The sequence below is a fragment of the Panthera pardus genome, unplaced genomic scaffold (assembly GCF_024362965.1).
Source record: "Panthera pardus isolate Hobbes unplaced genomic scaffold, ASM2436296v1 HiC_scaffold_12, whole genome shotgun sequence".
Classification (NCBI taxonomy): Eukaryota; Metazoa; Chordata; class Mammalia; order Carnivora; family Felidae; genus Panthera; species Panthera pardus.
The window spans coordinates 54,751,977-54,770,256 of record NW_026526677.1 but is presented as its reverse complement, the minus strand read 5'-3'; the positions used below and the strand labels follow the sequence as shown (position 1 = coordinate 54,770,256).

Here is an 18,280-nt window from a genome sequence, read left to right as displayed (position 1 = left end):
TCAGGGAGAACCTTGCTGATGTTAACACTGTAGTGAAGGCCCTGGAGACTGAAAAAGACAAGAAAATGTATGTGCACTGCTTGGACAATTGTTGTGGGTTGAATTGTGTCCCCCCACCCCGATTTATATGTTGAATTTCTAACCCCCAGTACCTCAGAATATATCTTATTTTGAAATAGAGTCATTAAAGACATAGTTAGCTAAGATGAACTTACACTGGAGTAGGGTGGGTCTTGGTCCAATATGACTGATGTCCTTATAAAAATTGAAATTTGGACCCAGAGACATATAAATAGATAGAGAATACCATGTGGACATGAAGGCAGAAATCAAGATGATGTGTCTATAAGCCAGTTTTATAGCAAACCACCAGAAGCCAGGAGAGAAGCATTGAACAGATTCACTTTCATAGCCAACAGAAGAAACCAACATGTCTGATACCTTAATCCTAGACTTTTAAGCTCCAGAACTATAACGCAATACATTTCTGTCAGTTAAGCTATTCAGTTTGTGGCACTTTATTATGGCAGCCTAACAAACTAATACAGCAATAAATACATTTTATCCTTAATTTTAAATCTTCATCTATAAATAATTATACTCCACATGAGCCAGTGGGTTTTTTTTTTTTTAACTAGGCTTCACGCCCAGCATAGAGTCCAATGTGGGGCTGAACTTGTGATCTTAGATCAAGACCTGAGCTGAGATTAAGAGTTGGGCAGTTAACTAACTGAGCCATTCAAGATCACCAGCCAGTGGATTTTAAACATAGTTTTTATTAGTTTATCTAATTAATTGCTAAATGTAATTTAATTCAATTATTTATCTAATTAAATTGTTTTCTATTTAGGCAGTGATCCTACTGTGTCCCACATAACTTAGGGGTGGCCTTGTATGCATGTAAGGATAGATCAATACATTATTGAAAAAAATGATAAAGAAACCAGAAATAGCTTCAAGCAGAATTAATTTTCAGCAGAGAAAGTAATGCAATTCAGGGACAGAAAAATGTCTTTATGGCACTAAACTAATTGTCTGTATAAAAGAAAAATGAACCTTAACTCCTACCTCAAAAAAATCTTTACTGAATTATAATATAAACCTAGATTTGAAAGCTAGAACTATAAATATTCTAAAAGAAAAAATAGAATAATATTGTCATGAACTTTAGGAAAGGAAAGATTTCTTAGCCTGCAAAAAGCACTAGCTATGAAAGAAAATAAATCAACAGTTGAACCTCATCAAAATTTTAAAAAATCAATTTGAAAAGGTGGCATTATAAATTTGAAAAGGCAAACATGGGGTGCCTGGGGGGATCGGTCAGTTGAGCATCTGACTTCGGGGTCAGGATCTCACAGTTTGTAAGTTCAAGCCCCATATGGGGCTCTGTTCTGACAGCTCAGAGCCTAGAACCTGCTTCGGATTCTGTGTCTCCCTCACGCTCTCTGTTTCTGTCTTTCTCTCAAAAATAAATAGACATTAAAGAAAAAAGAAAAGGCAAGTCACAGATGGACAAAATATTCACAATGCCTATAACTGAAAAATAAAGTTCCATAATCAATTAATGAAAAAACAAGCAGCTTATTAAAATTTTAAGCAAATGATTTATTAAACTGATAAGAACAGATACTACACTTGATCTTAGCCAAAAGGCCGAGAAGCAATTTAAGCAAATGATTTAAATAGGCACTTCACAAAAGACAGTAGATGAATACACATGTGGAAAGTGCTCAGCATTATTATTCATAGGAAATAAAATACCAAATCACAATGAGATACCAATATAAACTTATTAGCATAACAAAAATTAAATACATTGACAACACTAAGTATTGGCAAAAATATGGGTCAATTGACACACTCAGGTTCTAAGTACAGCCACATCAGGAAACTTTTTGGCAATTTCTAATAAAGGTGAGCATCTCTTTAAAAAATTTTTTTTAATGTTTATTTTTGAGAAACAGAGAGAGACAGAGCATGAGTGGGAAAGGGACAGAGAGAGACACACAGAATCCAAAGCACACAGAATCTGAGCTGTCAGCACAGAGCCTGATGCGGGGCTTGAATGCATGAACTGTGAGATCATGGCCTGAGCTGAAATTAAATGCTCAACCGTCTGAGTCACCCAGGTGCCCCCAAGGTAAGTATCTTTTTGACCAAGCAATTCCGCTTATAGTTCATACCCCAAATAAGTGTTTTATATATGTACCAAAAGTGTCAAAGAATGTTTATAGTTGCTGTATGTATAAACAGCTAAGATGTGAAAACAACTCAAATCTGCCAATTGGAGATTAAACAAATTTGCTACATTTATCCAATTGAATACTACTGAGCAAAGAAGGAAAAAAGAATAAAGAACTGGAAAAAAAAAGCATATATAGAAACAATATTGTGAAATTTCAAAGTACCAAGGATAAGAAAAGTAGAACCTAATGCTTTAGAGTAAAGACCTATAAAGAAAGACCAGAAAGTTTAATTTTGGTTTATACAAACCTAGCTATGAATAGGGGAGATTTGCTTGATAGTTTCTATATGCCAATTTGTATTCTAACAGTTTAAAAACTACAGATTTACTGATTCTGTACAACAACTCAATGAAATAGGTATCAACATTTTACAGGTAGAGAAACTAAGGCAGCAAGGAGTTAAGTTTTACAGTGTAGACATACAGAACCAGAATTTTTATCTCTAGTCTTATTCATTACATTAAACTAAACCTTGAAAATGTTCAGAGAAATTATTATAGCCTAACAATTCTATATACAGCCAAATCCATCAATAAAGTGTAAGAGCAAAAACAGTTTTTTTGACAGGCAGGAACACAGAATATTTATCATTTTCTGCCTCCTTTTTTTTTTCTTAATAAAACCAGAGTGTGTGCTTCAGCAAAATAAAATGGATATCCAATCGCCAACCAAGTATGAGTGGAAATTATTCAAGGATATCATGTAAAGTACTCCCAGGAAAGCAGCATTTTGATATACTTTAAAAAATGCAGAATATAGGAGCGCCTTGGTGGTTCAGTAGGTTGAGTGTCTGGTTTTGGTTCAGGTTACGATATCACAGTTTTCTTAGTTCAAGCCCCACATTGGGCTCTGTGCTGGCAGCGTAGAGCATGGTTGGGATTCTCTCCCTCTGCCCCTCCCCCACTCATGCTGTCTCTCTCTCCAAATAAATAAATAACCTTTAGAAAATGCAGAATGTTTTAAAGCCTTGCACAAAATAAATCCTCAGAGAAGAAGGGGTGTCAGAAATTCAGAAATCATGCTCCATCTCAGACCTAATGAATCAGAATTTTCATTTTAATAAGATCTTGAGAATATTTGTATGATCATTTGATTTTGCAAGCATTTAATTATCATTAGGAATAAATAGCAGTAAGGCATTAGGGAGATGATGAAGAAAGCTTGTCTTTATCCTGTAAGCAAGGAAAATAGAAGGTAATTTGAATTTCAGAAAACAGATAGTTGTCCAAGAAAACCATGGTCCAGTGTAAATTAAATAGAAATTTGGCATAATTATGGGCAATAGAATCAGTAGAAAAGGAAAGAATTGATTTTATATTAGTAGCACCATGTATTCTAGATTCTGTGTTGAATAATGTGTATTTAATCAAATAAAAATCAAATAAAAAAATTTCAGTCAAAATTTATTTCCTTTAAGGCTCAAACAACTGAAACACAAATATGCAATATTTAATCATAGCTTTAACACTTTACATAAATTTATATGTCTTATCCAGACAAATATTACAGTGTAGGTGACTAAATTTGGGAATGAAGAAGGGAAAGAAGGAGGAAGTGTGAGGGTATTTCTTGCCTGCAGCTTATATGGCAATAAATAGGATCTAAAGTTAATGGAGAGAAAAAAGAATGTTTATATTTATTGAAAAATATTACAAATATTTAAATAGTTAAAATTTAAGTAATTAAATATTAACAATAATTTTAAAAATAATTAAAAGAGAATGGTAAACATATTACTGATCTGCTTCAGTCTAGTGATGAGCCCCTTAGGGAAAGCCTAGTCCTCACACCTAGAATCATGCTGCTCATCTGATTATATTATTTCTAAGCCCCAAGGGTCTCTTGGCAGCAGGGCTGGGTTACGTGCTGGGCTCCTTATAGAGGCACCCACATGCATAGGTGGCTGGTGGGTGAGTGGGAAAGGCAGCTCTGCCTCTGTTGGGAGCCAGGTAAGATGGCAGGAGCAGAAAGAGCAGACCAAGGAGAGGGACTGTGAGAGCCAATGTGGAGGGTGAGGTTGGATGAACCAGTGGGAGGCATGGAGCAGGGTAGGTACTGAGAAACACAGGACTGCAAATCAGAAGTAGAAGAGTACAGATAATGGGAAGAGGCGTTCAGAGCGGCAGGCACAAGCTGAATGTTGTGGGAATTAAGTGAGATATCAGCCAGAAGTTTGCAAACGAATATTTATTCCAAGGAGAAAAACACTGAATTCAGTTATGTCAAGGAAGTGGAGTGAATTGTTGTAATTCTGTGTGGTCCAAATTTGACATGTATTGTATACTTTATTGCTTCACTCAGCTTTTAAATTTGACTGATTTCCATATCCTCATTCGCTAGAAAATAAGTTTTTTGAGTTCTTTCACTTGGCATCAGCTCCACCTTTTTACAGGATCCTGGTAGTCTGAGCTCTCTAACAAGTGTCTTCACACAAGCCATTTATATTTAGAAAGAAGTAATTCAGGGACATCTGGGTGGCTCAGTCGGTTAAGCGTCCGACTTCGGCTCAGGTCATGATCTTGCAGTTTATGAGTTAGAGCCCTGCACTGGGCTCTGCACTGATAGCTCAGAGCCTGGAACCTGCTTAGATTCTGTGTCTCCCTCTCTCTCTGCCCCTCCCCCACTTGTGCTCTGTCTCTCCCTCTCTCTCAAAAATAAATAAACATTAAAAATTAAAAAAAAAAGAAAGAAGTACTTCAAATGCATCTTGGTATTTGACCAGTTATCACAGACAAACTGGAAATAGGCAGGGATATTTTTTTAAGTTCCAGGTTTACAGATGAGGAATCTTAAATGGGAATGGGTCACCAAGGTCCTACCTCCCATCAATGTAGGAGTAAAGACACCTGCCTTCATCCTTGTTATGGTACTGGATCAGAATAATACATTCCAATGTCCACTATGTCCTTCATGACCAAAGCCTCTGGAAACAGAAATCTGCTTAGTGTTATGTTTCCCATTCCCAACTCCCTCACCATCGATCAAACCACAGACTGTCCTCAAGCAACAGACACACAATCTATTTGGAAGGGCATGCAGCAGCAGTCTTTGGTCTTAGCCTTCTAATGCATGTATGATATGCTGTACTTTTAATTTTGTTTACAGGCATTTTTGGTAATCAATAGTATTTAAGTTGGGTGCAGTGTTTTCTATCAGTATTTTATTTAATGGTTTTATTTTCATCTTAAGTAGAAGGCGTTCCCTAAAAAAGTCACAAATGCATTTTCTTTTATTTACTCTTTTTTTAAAAATTTTTTTTAACGTTTATTTATTTTTGAGACAGAGAGAGACAGAGCATGAATGGGGGAGGGGCAGAGAGAGAGGGAGACACAGAATCTGAAGCAGGCTCCAGGCTCTGAGCCATCAGCCCAGAGCCCTACGCGGGGCTCAAACTCACGGACGCGAGATCGTGACCTGAGTTGAAGTCCGACGCTTAACCGACTGAGCCACCCAGGCGCCCCTTATTTACTCTTAATATTATTATAGGGGTTGGTTTTACCTTGAATTTTTAAATTCAAAAGCAGGGGTCTGTGTAAAATAGGGATAGATGAATATTTTTATAAATTGTTAGCCAATTGACCAAATATCATTTATCACCTATCAGTTACTTTTTCTAGTGATATAAAATGCCATTGTCATCATATTCTTTATCCTCATCACACATTTTTTTGAAATGCTATTCTTTCCTGGGGACATATATTTTTAAACTTTGACAATATTATATTTTGTTATTATAATAACTTCATCTTACATTTTGATATATCAAAGGACAAATCCCCTCTCTTTGTCATTTTCAATATTATACTGAATATATTTATACATTTATTGTATCTAATACACTTTAGGATCCATCTATCACTGTCCATTAAACAATCTTGTGTGTTATTGATTGATAAATGCTTTAATTTATGAGAATATTAATGCAAGAATTCACATTGTTTCACTATTGGATATTTCTATCTTCAGGAAAGAAATAAAGGACGTTTTTTATGTTCTTCACTAAATTTTTAGAGGCCTCTTCTCTCTAACAATACAGACATTGTATTATACCAATACTTTTATAGTTTGGTGGCGACTGTAAATAAATCCTTATTTTTATAAAATTCCCTCAATGGTTAATTTTTATGAACAGGAATAGCTATTTATTTATTTATATTCTATGTGGTCACATTATTGAACTCTATTTTAAGAGTTTGCAGTCTTTTCTTTTAGATTTTTAAGTAAAGAATCAATTAAAACCTAAATAAAGTTCTTTTAAAAATTTCTTTTTAAGAGTAACACTCTCTTTTTATTTACTTATCTTTTTTCATTTACTAAGATTTTTCCATAGAATGTTGAATACTAGTTGTGATAGTAAATATCTTTATCTTGTACTGACCTTAATAGAAATGCTTTTAGGGGCGCCTGGGTGGCTCAGTCGGTTGAGCGACCGACTTCAGCTCAGGTCATGATCTCACGGTTTGTGAGTTCGAGCCGCGCGTCAGGCTCTGTGCTGACAGCTCAGAGTCTGGAGCCTGCTTCTGATTCTGTATCTCTCTCTCTCTCTGCCCCTTCCCCACTCATGCTCTGTCTCTCTCTGTCTCAGAAATAAACATAATAATAAAAAAAAATAAAAAAAAAAGAAATGCTTTTAATTGGTCACCAGTAAATATGTTTTGTTCCAAATTTCTAGAAGATGTCTTTCATTCAGGGAGCTATTTTCTTCCTAAATATTAATAATTTTATCATGAATTGCCATTGCATTTTCTGATTTTTCCCTCAAGTCTTGATCAGGTTTTCCACCAGTAATCTGTTAGTATAGCCACATCATTAATAGATTTCTTGAACTGAATATTTTTTTCATTTGTAAGACAAAGTGTACTGTTTCAAAGTGCAATATTCTTTAAAGGAACAGTTACATCTGACTTGCTAAAAGGTTATTTATAATGTTTGCATGTGCCATCATAAGTAATTAGATGAATAGCTTTTCATCTATTTATATGCTCAAGAATAGGATTTCTCAACCTCAGCCCTGTTAACAATCTGGGCTGGATAGTCCTTGTTGTCTTGTGCATTTGAGGATATAAGCAACCCTGACTTGGACCCACTAGATGCCAGTAGCACTCCCTCCCCAGTCGTGACAACCAAAACTGTTCCCAGGCATTGCCAAATGATCCTTGCTGGAGGGGATGGTAGTGCAAAATTTCTTCTTTTTCACTCTACTAGAATTTTAGAAATACTCTACTTTTTTTTTTCTTCAAATTTGGTTTCTTCAAATTTCCTCATCATTGCCATTTCTGTTGGATTTGACTTCTTGGGCTAAATTGGTGATTGATGTTTTTCTATAAAGTCAATTTTATATCTGTTACCCAATATATTGTTATACTTATGCATCCTTAAACCATTATATTTAAAATTTTATTTCTCTATCCTTTTGTTTTCTTTTCCATTTCTTATGCCATTAATCATGCTTTCTCTAAAAATTTCTTGACCACTTTTAAATAAGTTCATATATTTTCTTTTTGGCTTTTTTTTTTAATGTTTATTTATTTTTGAAAGAGAGAGAGAGAGAGAGAACACAAGCAGGGGAGGGGCAGGGAGAGAGGGAGACACAGAACCTGAAACAGGCTCCAGGCTCTGACCTGTCAGCACAAAACCCGATGTAGGGCTCAAACCCACAAACTGTGAGATCGTGACATCCAAAGTCGGATGCTTAACTGACTGAGCCACCCAGATGCCCCCATATATTTTCTTTTTAAGTAATCAACTTTGGTTTTATAGTTAACTCGTTCATTTGTGCCCTTAATCTTTGTTAATTTCTTCTTCTTTCACATTTATTTAAATATTTTCCTAGCATCTAATATTGAAAATTTTTTAAAAATAATAGTTTACACCCTTGTTTTCTAATAAATTTATGTTATTCAGACTACACATTACACTCCAGTGTCTTCTTTTATAGAGCACTTCTCTACTTGGCACAGAACAGGGTTTTAATAAATGTTTGCTGAAGCAAACAACAAATAAATGTCATTGTTCAGGGGCAATGGACTTTTTACCTGGTTAGCCATATCTTAAAAATGTCCTAATAGAACCTTCTAAACACTACTTTGATGCCAGGTCACAAGACAGCTATATGTATTTTTCATGCTGGAGTCTGAGCTGCTGTCTGTTGACAGACATGAATGTCATCCTGTGCCAGTACTTGCATTACATGGTTGACCCTGTCTGATCCCTCTGCTGACTGTTACCTATGTGGAGTCAATGACCAATTTAATCTCAATTGACCAGAACCTTTGTTCGAATGTCCTCCCTAACGGAAACACCCAGATAAGAAGAGTATCTTTTCAAATCTCCCTTAACCAGCCTCTGGAGACTAACAAAATTTCATTCAACCTGATGTAATGGTTCCTAAAAAGGTTTTGTTCAAGATCCCAAATAAACTTAATCTCTTTCTGACTTTCCCTATATTTATAGCATTATAAGAGAAATGTGGAAATGTGTGACTTTCTCATTTTTATTCAGTCTAAAGGATTGTTTAGAGGATTGTTTTCTTGTTTTTTTTTTTCTGGCATAGAGAAGATGCTTAATAAATGGATGTTGTTATTGCTTTGGAGCCCTTGTCCTTTTATATTTATAATATGTTATTATTATTTGTAGGTTAATTTAATAGGCATGGTTAGATAGCATGAAGATCTGAAAGAGATTATTTTGTGCTTAAATAAAGAAGAGGTGGAAGGAGAAAGTCTTTAGAGTTTGAGCAGAAGGGACTTGGTGATTGGGAAAGATGTAAACATACAGGGCAACTCCCAGAGTTATGATTTAGAGAATTGGTTAATTTTGTGAAAATTATAAGCTTTGTTCAGAATATAAAGGATTAAGAACAAGTATAGGGCATAGGGGAAGATGATCAGTTTGGTTTTGAACATAATTGAATTGAACATGAATTTGATTTACGCATGAGAAATCCATATGGCAATGTTCAGAAGGAACATCTATCTTCAAGAACTTGGAAACCACAGCTGCCTTCAGATATTATTTGAAATTTTTCATTAAATAAATGAAAGATGAAACTGTGAAAATGGGCAAGATAATTTAAATGACTTGAGAATGGCCAAAAGGCAGATTCCTGAAGGATTCCAAAGTTAAGGTTCTTTGGGTGGGGAGTGGGAAGCCAGAGAGAGAAATTGCTGAGTGGTGGGAGAAAAGTAATAGAGATTAGTGCCAGTACGTGAGGAGAGAAAATTCCCAGAAAGAAAGTATCCTTAGCATAATAGGTAAATGAAAGGATAAATGAAAGGATCACAAAAGTGAGTGAATCAAGGGCTCCTGGGTGGCTTAATCAGTTAAGTATCTGACTCTTGATTTCTGCTCAGGTCATGATCTTACAGTTTGTGAGTTTGAGCCCTGCATCTGGTTCTGTGCTTATAGTGTGGAGACTGCTTGGGATTCTCTCTCCATGTGTCTCTGCCCCTACCCCCATTCACTCTCACTGTCTCTCTCAAAATAAATAAATAAGCTTAAAAAAAATTAGTAACCAAATCTGGCAATTCTATTTTACTGTTGTTTTCCATAGTGGGTGTAGCCTCAACACTAATTCTCTGGCCCTTTGTGCACACAGACCATCAATGAGATTCTTTTCCCCAGAAGCCTGAAGAGCTTTGTATTTACATAATTCATAGAGAATTAACACCTGAAACTTAAGACTCTACTCCAGAGATGCTACGTTGACCAAAATGTGTCTCTGGAAGGTACAAATTTGAAAAATGTTTGCCAGGGACATTTGTCAGACTGGTTTAGAGATTCCTCCTATGCATTCCTCAGCCTTATTGAATGAAGGAATTGGAGTCTTATATGCAGATTCTGACTTCAGCTTTTCTATTGTCTAACTGTATTATATGGGGAAAATTAATCACTTTAAACATCGTAATAAAAATATTAAGAATGACAACTTTCTATACCTCATTGGATAGTTGTGATGATTGAATGAGATTATGGATATGAAGATGATTGCATTTGGCACATAGTATGTGTTCAAGAAATGATGGCTATTAAGGTTCTTTGTGTTTTAGGAGCAGCCTGTGCTATTTATCAAAATGTAGTGCTTACTGCACTATGTTAAAATAATGGCAAGGTTTATCTTTCTCTCTCCCTCTTTCTTCCTCCTTTCCTCCCTTCCTCTCCTCTATCTCTCAATTTTTCCACCTTCCCTTCCTCCCTCCCTCCCTTTCTTTCTTTCTTTCTTTCTTTCTTTCTTTCTTTCTTTCTTTCTTTTTCTCTCTCTCCCTTCCTTCCTTCCTTCCTTCCTTCCTTCCTTCCTTCCTTCCTCCTCCCTTCTTCTTCTACCTTAATTATGTATATGGTTTCTCTCAACAATTAGACAGTACTTTATAAAGATAACCTTAGGAGATTTATTTTTGAGTCTTAGTTTCCGTTCTACCTCCTAGAGTTGGTATATGGATGAAATTACATGATGCATATAAAATGTCAAATAACACATAGAACTTTCAACAAATGGGAGTTACAATTATTTTGTTAGGATGGTACTTTGGACCACCTTATAATCACATATATAAACATGTGTGTCTTGGGGTTGTCTTTGGCATTCTTCTGTATATTTCCCAGGACAAAAAATAATAATATCCACATTTCAAATGTGACTTGATTTTTCAGTGCTTTATTTCAGGATTAGTAATTTATTTTCAAAAAATACTTCAAACCATTATATTATTGTATTGTACAGCTGACACTACTATAACACTGTATGTTAATTATACTTCGGTAAAAAATATTAGAAACCAATTTTCTCATCATATTGTTTAAGTGTTCTACTGGGAACGTTGAGAGGAAAGGATGACTTCATTGTGATGTTTGTTGTCATCAAAGAGAACTATAGATTTAAGAAAAATTAGATGTGGAATAATTCAGGGAATCTTCTCTCTTCAATAAGTGAGGAGAAGCATGGAGAGAGGCTTCCAGTACTAGCAAGCTCATAAAAAACCTAAAGTACTTACAAAATCAGCAATAGTAACTCAGTGAATGTTAGAGTGCCAGAAAGATGTTCTAAGTGATGAGCTATATATTTATTATTTATATTATGTTCAGTTATTCAAATATCCCTGTCTTTTCAGTCCCTAATTATGTTGGTCCTCAATAATACCAATGCTCAACTTCTGACCTTCTTCCTGACGGGTATTCCAGGCCTGAGAGCAGCCCAGGTCTGGGTCTCCATCCCTTTTTGTCTCCTGTATGTCATCGCCCTCTCTGGGAACAGCATGATCCTATTTGTGGTCCTCTGTGAGCAGAACCTCCATGAGCCCATGTATTATTTCCTCTCTATGCTTTCAGCCATCGACCTGAGCTTATCCCTGTGCACACTTCCTACTACCCTTGGTGTTTTCTGGTTGGAAGCTCGTGAAATCACCTTAAATGCCTGCATTGCCCAGATGTTCTTTCTCCATGGATTTACTTTCATGGAGTCTGGGGTTCTATTGGCCATGGCCTTTGACCGTTTTGTAGCCATCTGTGATCCACTGAGATATGCCACCATCCTCACCAATGCCAGGATTGCCCAGATTGGGATAAGCATGTTGATAAGGAACTTTGCTGTAATGTTACCAGTGGTGCTCTTTGTCAAGAGGCTGTCCTTCTGCCGTGCTGTGGCCCTTTCACATTCTTACTGCTACCATGTTGATCTCATTCAACTCTCATGCACAGATAACAGAATCAACAGCATCCTTGGTCTGTTTGCACTTTTTTCCACGACGGGGTTTGATTGTCCTTGCATCTTGATCTCCTATGTCCTGATCATTCGATCTGTTCTCAACATTGCCTCCTCTGAGGGGAGGCAAAAAGCCTTCAACACCTGCATATCCCACATCAGCGCTGTTGCCATCTTCTACATCCCTCTCATCAGCTTGTCTCTTGTCCATCGCTATGGCCATTCAGCACCTCTGTTTGTCCACACCATCATGGCCAATGTATTCCTTCTCATCCCTCCTGTGCTCAACCCTATCATCTACAGTGTGAAGACTAAGCAGATTCGAAAGGCTATTGTCAAGGTCTTAATTCAGAAGCAACAAATTTAATCATTAGTAATCTCAGAGTAGAGACAAAGCCATTTATGAATGAATGCCTTGGTAGAATGGTGTAATTATCCACAAATGGCCTACATGTGCTTTCAACAACCTAAACTATGCAACTTATAGGTTGTGTGATATTTGCTTAGTTTCCTTGTCAGTAATTCCACATTAATGTTGCCTAAATTTTGTTTCATTTTCAATGTAAAGTGAGATATGTATGTAAACAACTATTCATATGTGCAAGTAGTATGTGTCCTGAATAAAATGTTCGTTCAGACTGCATACGATAAGTCCAGATTTAATGTAGGAAACTTTGTTAATAAACCAATTGTTCTTTTCTAAATGATATAAAAAAGATAATTTATAATTTGATGTTTTTCTTCTTAAAATTCTTGATTAACTACAAAAATAGCCATTCTATAGAGTGAATCTTATAAGCATATCAATGCAATTCAACATTGGATAATATATAGGTAGTTCTTTTACCCTCTATTATGTGTAGGAGTATATCTAATGCACATACAAAATGTCATATCAAGTGCTCAGGATCAGTTCCTACTGCTGTTAGCTGAACATTAAAAGTTGGTAATAACATTACTAAACCCAGGAGTGAGGATTACACAGTTTTCCTAAGATTAGCGTCGGTAAGAAGGAACTCATACTCTTGGCTCTTTCTTTATCCTCATCTCTGCCATTATTACTCTATCTGTGGGCCCTCTGAATCAGAAGTAGTATAGCCAAAGCTTGCTGATATTTACACATAGGTTCTTTCTTTCTGATTGTTGAGTTCCTCCTCTGAGATGGGTACTGTTTTGTGGATATTAGCATGAGATGCAATATGTCTACTTCAATATGTATTTCATATACATCTTCTACAGACTACCTTATCTCTTTTCTTTTAAGTTTGCTAGTTACATTCACTGGCCAGCTATCCAAGCCCTTCAGCAAAGTACAGAAGTCCATGTATATCCACATACCTCAGACAACCTCTCTTTTTACATGAAGTTAACAACCAAGGGCACTGTCCATTAAGGGGATTTTCCTTCAGCACTCTTTTTTTTTTTTTTTTTTTTTTTTTTTTTGTGGCCTCCCATATGTGAAGGTATTGTGCTACTGTATTCTACTTCTGGTTAGTGCCAACTTGCCCACTAATCCATCCATGAACCGAGCCTGAATATTTTCCTTCTTTTCCATTAACGTATCAGAAACCTTCAGTGAGGCCATGAATGTGAATTAATGGAGAGCATCTATATATCAGTGATAAGTGTCATGGGATCCTGGGACAACTATTCATAAACTTTACTTGTGCTTGTTTTGACTTTGTACTTTGTCTTCCCTACAATAAAGGTGCAAACTTTACAGATGAGAGTTTTCCCAGCTCATAAATGTAATATAACCAATTATATACTTAGGAACCTGGAGAATAAGCACAGGTATGAAAATCACTGGGCTCACTTGGAGACAAAATTTGCCCAAAATTCCATTAATCATCTTACCCCAATAATCTCATACTTTAATCAAAAAAGAGCATAATGTTATGTTTGGTTGCTTATTATCAGTGAGAGATTGTATCCTATATCCAATAGTTCTCAAAGGTTTTGGGTATTCTCCTTTCCTTAATGAACATTTGTAAATGGACATAGGTCCATTTTGGAAAAGATATAGATAATTTGTATTGCATGTTTCCAGTAGCATAGCAGGTTATTTCATCAGGGACACCAAGATTCATGTTCAGTTAATGGGCTCTGGATATGTGCAGCAACTTAAATTTTTAAATAGGTGAAGCAACTTAAATCTTTAAGTTTCCTATTAGGGTGGTTGATGTCAGCCTGATGCTCTGAGGCTCTTTATTTTAAATGCATGTCAATTAGCTCCCAGTTACTGTCCATTGCGCTCATCTTCAGAAACATTATCATCTATTGCAATAGGTCACTATGGGTCCTGTCACCCTGATTGCCATTTTACCTTTGCTATTCTCTACAGTAATTATATTTACCTTATGATTTTAAGTCCTTCCATGTGTCTCAGGATCACTTCATCTTCATTGTCAGTAGGGAGGCCAGTTCCACAGGGGCAGATTTCATTGCCAAGTCTAGGCTGCAGTGCATAGCAATCACCGAACTATTCAAAGATACCAAATACCCTCTTACAAATGCGTTCTTTATTGCCTTAGTGAAGGAGTGTCCTCTCTTTTCTCCCAGAGAAAATAATCATGTAATAAATTCTCTGGTCCTACATGATAAATCCATTCTAACATGTCTACCACTTTGAGATTTCTATAGTCTATATTTTGCAAAGAAGATCTGACATCTCTATCTAATTTGCTATAGGTAATCATCATGTTCAAGTTTCAATCAACCATCCCAGCAGTGCATTATCACAGTTGCTAGGTATCCTTGATATAATGTTAAACCTCAAATCATAGATGAGTATCCTCTGTCAATAATGTCAAATTGTTTGTGTCAAATTCTTCTCTATCTTAATTAATATTTATGTCACTAGCCACTTCCTATGCTGACTTACATCTAATACCTTCGAGATATACTCCTATAGGTATTCATTTGATTCTAGTTAGTACAATCAGGTAGGCTTTGCAATGATGTCACTGGTTAAACTATTTTCTCCCCAAATGTTAATAACATTTCCCTGCTCAAGCTTTACTGAAATCAGACTGGTTATTGGCTTTGGTACAGTGAGAAGCGATGGGGCAAGATCTTGCATAGGAAAAGCATTGTAAAGCATTGTCCTCAGGTTTGGTTTTTGTAAGGTTTCTGTATAAGGTAAAATAAATATCATCTGTAAATCTTCTCATGAGAGGGGAACTCCTTTGGCTAACATGGAATATTCAAAATTTCAAAGATTTTTAGGCTTATACACTCAAATGTTAATATCCCAGCAGTGAGGATCATACCACTTCCCCATTTTTTTATTCCCAGTATTTTTCAGTGTTACAACTTTATAAAAGAAGATTTATCAAGACTGAGCATTCAATTTGCCTTGCAGTTCTGTTACTCTTTCAGTTGAATCATGTGCTGGATTTTTAGAAGTATATGATCTTTGGCTGAAGGAGATAAAGATTTCCTTAAATGTTCCTATAGGGGGCATTCTGACTTTCACAGCATGTCCTGAGTTGTCAATTGGCTGTCCTAATCTAATCATTTTCTATTTAAGGTTTCTAATGCAGATACACAACAGTTATCCCATCTCATAATCTTTATAGTTAATGTTTTTTAGGTACAAATGAGAGATTGGATTCAATGTCCATAGTCACCATGTAACCTAACATCTCCCTTCCACCTGAATCTCATCCAACCAACCACAAGTGACAGTCATAGTAATTTTGATGCCATTGCATGTCAGGAATCATTGTAAGCCCACTGACCACTGGCAATAGAGCCTTAGTTGTCAGTTGACCATGCTATTGTAATGTGATTCCAGGGAGCATGAGTGAGGGATAGCTGATGTCAAAAAAGGAAAGACAGTGAGATGATACAAAAATTTATTATTGATTTGGACACTGCATTATCCAGACTCCAATCAAGAGACAGAGACCACATAATTATTTGAGAAGAAAAAGTTTAATAAAGAAGTAGATTAACAGGGAAGTAGATTAGCAGGGAAGTTGGCTAGTAAGAGTTAAAAGATGAGAAGAGGATATAAGGAGTAACCACCCTTCCTAGGGTAGAGATGGAACATTCAAGAAAGAGCCCTCTTCTCCTTCCTGTAAGCTTGTGAAGTTATAAGGTGTCTATTGATGAAGCTTGCAAAAAATCTTCCCTCTGGGAGTTCCAAGGAAGGTGCCAACTCTCTGAACTCTAGGTGCCAGACAAGCTTATGACTGCTGGACACTGCTGGAACTGGGATATGGATAGAGTACCCTTTATAGGATTATAATGCATTTCCATGTGAGGCTCAGGCTGGGGTAGCTCCAGGCTGCCCTTTTGGGATGAGGGTTGGGTGGCCAGCTTGCTAACTAGATAGCCCTATGTTGCCCTAATTTATATACACATACCCAGGGCTAAGGAGAAGATGTAGGAGATTCTCCTTCAGCTAGAGTGCTGCTCCATACTGTCTGGGCCGCTGGTTATGTCACTGTTCTCCCAGTGAGTAGCTGGAGAACAAGCTCAGTAGCTAATTCTGGAAGAAACTGTGCACCACTGGAACCAAGCACTGAAGCAATCACACAGTGCCAAGCAATGGAAAAACAACATGTTCTGTGGGAATCCAGCCAACAAGCCACACAGAAACCAAGAAGAGAAAACCCCTTCTCCCTACAGTGTTCCTCCACTACTTTCCACTAACCAGTCTTAATAATGTGCCAGCTGACAAAAGAGAAATATTTACAGAGTCCAACACCATCATCATAGAGTAGGCAAAAGGCACTTTGGAGCTGAGAGATGGTAAATCAAGAATGAGCCAGACATCATTATGGACGACTATTGACCATTCCTGCAGACCCATCTCTGAAGCCTTACTTATCAAATATGTCTCATGACAGTCAATCCAGGAAAATAAGGAGGGGAACAATAATCCATTGGATCACATTTACCATTGGTCAAAGTTTATCCTATGAGCTGTTAATTCCATCATACTTCCTCACATGTATGAACACCAAGTGAGTATCTGAGAATGTGTCATGACTTGGTGTCAGTCCTGGGACAAGAATAAAGAGGTGCACAGTGCAGGCCTAAGGCAAGGGATTATCATGTTCTCCCTGTGTGAAGCCAGCCAATGATTGATGAGCCCAGTTGTTGCAACAGTGACAGGACAATGAGGTCAAAGGATTTGAAGTGGTTCACTATAAGAAGCTGATTCACCACATAAACTCAAACCCTGATGTTCTGGCCTGGAGAGCTTGTAGGCTGACAAGGGATTGGTTGCCTCTGAGTGAGGTTTGAGCCATCTCTCCTGTTGAAAAGTCCCCTTGTTCTTTTCTGGTACAAGATCTACTCTCCATTTAATTCTATAAATCAGTTGGTGGCATACTTACCAACTTCTATTTCTTTACCTTTTTTAACCTCAGGTAGAGAAGGGAAATGGTTCAGAAAAGGGTTTTCATGGGCTAAATGTTTTAGAAAGGATGGAGTCAGATCCAGGACAATGGGGAAATTTCTACAAGCATATCAAGCACATAGATGTGGTCTCAGAGAGGGCCAATGAGAGAAACTCCTTTTATTTTTTTTAAGTTGGGCTGTGGAGCTTGAGCTCATGACCCTGCGATCAAGAGCTGAGCTGAGATCAAGAGTTGGACACTTAACCAACTCAGCTACCCAGGCACCCCAAGAGAAACTCCTTTTATAGGGAATATAAATTCCCTATAATTCATAGCTTTGTACATTAAAATTGTCATATTAACAATAAAAAGAGGAAAAAAGAAGGGAAGAAATGGAGAAGGAGGGGTTGGGGCAGCAATTTGAATTGGAGAATGAAAAGCAGGAGGAAGATAATACATTTTATTTAATTTTTCACCTATATTTTCTTAGGTAAATTTGCCTTTTACCTAAATTTATCCCTTCTAAGGACAGAGTTCTCAATGCCATGCATCCTGAAAAGAACAAAGCACTAATTTTTTTTTAGTTCCAGCTGCTTTTCTTCCTGGTGATCTTAAAGCTTTCTGGACCTACAGTTCAAGGAGTGTTCAACTCAGAATGATGCAGATATATGTCAAGGAACAATGGGAGGATGTAGACATAATTGAACCATGTAACTCCATTATGATCCTAGATAGATGCTGGATTAAGCATAAGAATTTATTTTACTTCGTCTAATGTTCTGACTATAATATATATTTTGAAATGTGGAAAATCAATATGAATAGGTTAGAGCCCTCTTTTCTCCACTTTTCTGCCTGACCTACTCTGATGACTATAGCTCTTACCTCTAGCACATCCTCTTTTATATTAACCTGAAGACCAGTGTGATCATTGCTGGTCTATGCAAATTGGTTCATTTATCGGTCGTTACTTTGTTTCAAGT

General features: G+C 36.7%; 1 protein-coding gene and 1 pseudogene across 1 annotated transcript; one reads left to right on the top strand and one right to left on the bottom strand.

Annotated features, from left to right (window-relative positions):
- Positions 1–1,544: 1,544 nt before the first annotated feature.
- LOC128776357 (U2 spliceosomal RNA) lies at positions 1,545–1,665 on the bottom strand (annotated as a pseudogene).
- Positions 1,666–11,362: 9,697 nt separating this feature from the next.
- On the top strand, positions 11,363–12,310 carry LOC109267079 (olfactory receptor 51F2). Its single transcript, XM_019449582.2, has one exon. The coding sequence runs from the start codon at positions 11,363–11,365 to the stop codon at positions 12,308–12,310; it is 948 nt and encodes a 315-aa protein (XP_019305127.2).
- Positions 12,311–18,280: the final 5,970 nt, after the last annotated feature.

Coding starts and splice junctions, on each gene's coding strand:
- LOC109267079 (XM_019449582.2), top strand. CDS start 11,363: ATGTTGGTCCTCAATAATACCAATGCTCAACTTCTGACCTTCTTCCTG.